We start from the raw sequence: 1,654 nt of genomic DNA on the forward strand, positions 1-1,654 counted from the left end.
ACTATTAAATATTATTAAATTAGTTTGATAGCTATTCAATAGATATACGTTTAATTGCGCTTCAATGCGAAATGCTGCAAGCGACAAAAATGCTAAGGTGGAATCTTTCGAGCGCGATGTCTTTTCGTATATTTTTGACTTTGAAGCATATGTTTTTATTCGAGGCATTGTACTTTTTACCATTGATGTATTGATTATAACAATCTAATAATTGATGATCTAATTGTAACTGATAAATGCTGAAGTTTATTTATGGAATCGTTCGAACGCGTGATATATTATATTTTTCGGCTGAAGTATGAACTTTTGACCGGGGCGTTTTGCTTGCTGATATAACGCATTGATCTAATTATAACATGCTGATAAAAATGCTGAAATTTATTCATGAGATCATGTGATATACTTTTCGGCTGAGATGTAAATTTTGGCATTGTTCTTTTTCTTGGAACGGAGTCATGTTCCACGAACATCTTTACTATATAAAATTTCGCACAATCCCGTGATTAGTCTGTCAGTTAGTTTGTCATTCAGTCTGTACGAAATTTTTATGATGGCTAACATTCATAACTTGGTTCAGTATGCAAATGGGACACATGCGCTTATTAGTGCAAAAGACCGAGGTAGTTTTAGCTGAGCAGAGGATCTTACAAAGGACTTCTACAATCGAGGTATTTAGTGGTCTTATTGTAAATTTGGATATCAATGCAATCCGTTGTTGGGACAAATGTAAGTATTTTATTTTTAATATATTAATTAATTAATTAACTCCTTACCTCATGATTTACTTACATCATAATTCTGATGGAGCGTGTCATAATCAATGTTTATGTGAACAATATTTGGCTTGAACGACGTACCACAGCTCTCATCCGTGATACATGTTTCATGTGATATTATGTTCTATTAATTTAAACTATTTTATTTCATATTTTTATTCTTTTCTTCCAGACACTGCGGAAGTCATCGCACAGTTTGAATGAAGTATTTGATGGGTTAATAGAAAACAAATGGAGGAGGAGGAGGAGGCGAGCCGCAATCGCCGATAGTTGGGACAAAAAAGGAGGGCAGACCGCGACATTGCAATTATACTGGAGCGGAGGAGAAGGAGAATTGCTGCTGGATTTAGAAGATGACGTCGCGTTTATATTGGAGCGGAGAGATTAAAATATACAAATAAAAATATACAACATAATATAAATATAAATATATAGGTGTATAAGCTTAAATCAGCTGTTTGCTCATAGGTGGCATTAGTGAGCGTACAAAGCTACCCTGGGCACACAACACACTTTTTTTTATGTGTTTGACATCTGTCAACATTAACTAGTGCACATCATCAGCAATTTCATACAACAGCATACATTTTTTTTTTCGTAATCATGTATAGTTTTTTGCTAAAAAAAAGCATATGCGGGAAGCTTTGCTTTTCTATTTCAACTTGAAGAAATCGGCTGCCGAATCGCATCGAATGCTGTGAAGGCCTATGGCGACAATGCTTTATATATTGGAAACAACGTGCAAAGATTGGTTTCGCCGGTTCAATGATGACAATTTTGACCTGAGTGACAAGAAGCGTGAAAATCGGCCCAGGAAGGTTGAGGACTATCAATTGCAGGCTCTTTTGGATGAGGACGATACTCAATCGCAAAAAATG

The 1,654-nt window shown here is 35.4% G+C and overlaps 1 protein-coding gene across 1 annotated transcript in view; it reads right to left on the bottom strand.

The window, feature by feature from the left end:
• LOC105624693 (hydroxyacylglutathione hydrolase, mitochondrial) overlaps positions 1 to 457 on the bottom strand; it is a 32,253-nt gene extending 31,796 nt beyond the window's left edge. Inside the window, exon 1 of the mRNA XM_012206048.1 lies at positions 404 to 457. Coding sequence (XP_012061438.1) covers positions 404 to 457 — 54 coding nt within the window. The remainder of the gene's footprint in view (positions 1 to 403) is intronic.
• Positions 458 to 1,654: the final 1,197 nt, after the last annotated feature.

This window comes from Atta cephalotes (genome assembly GCF_000143395.1).
Source record: "Atta cephalotes unplaced genomic scaffold scaffold00085, whole genome shotgun sequence".
NCBI classification, from domain to species: domain Eukaryota; kingdom Metazoa; phylum Arthropoda; class Insecta; order Hymenoptera; family Formicidae; genus Atta; species Atta cephalotes.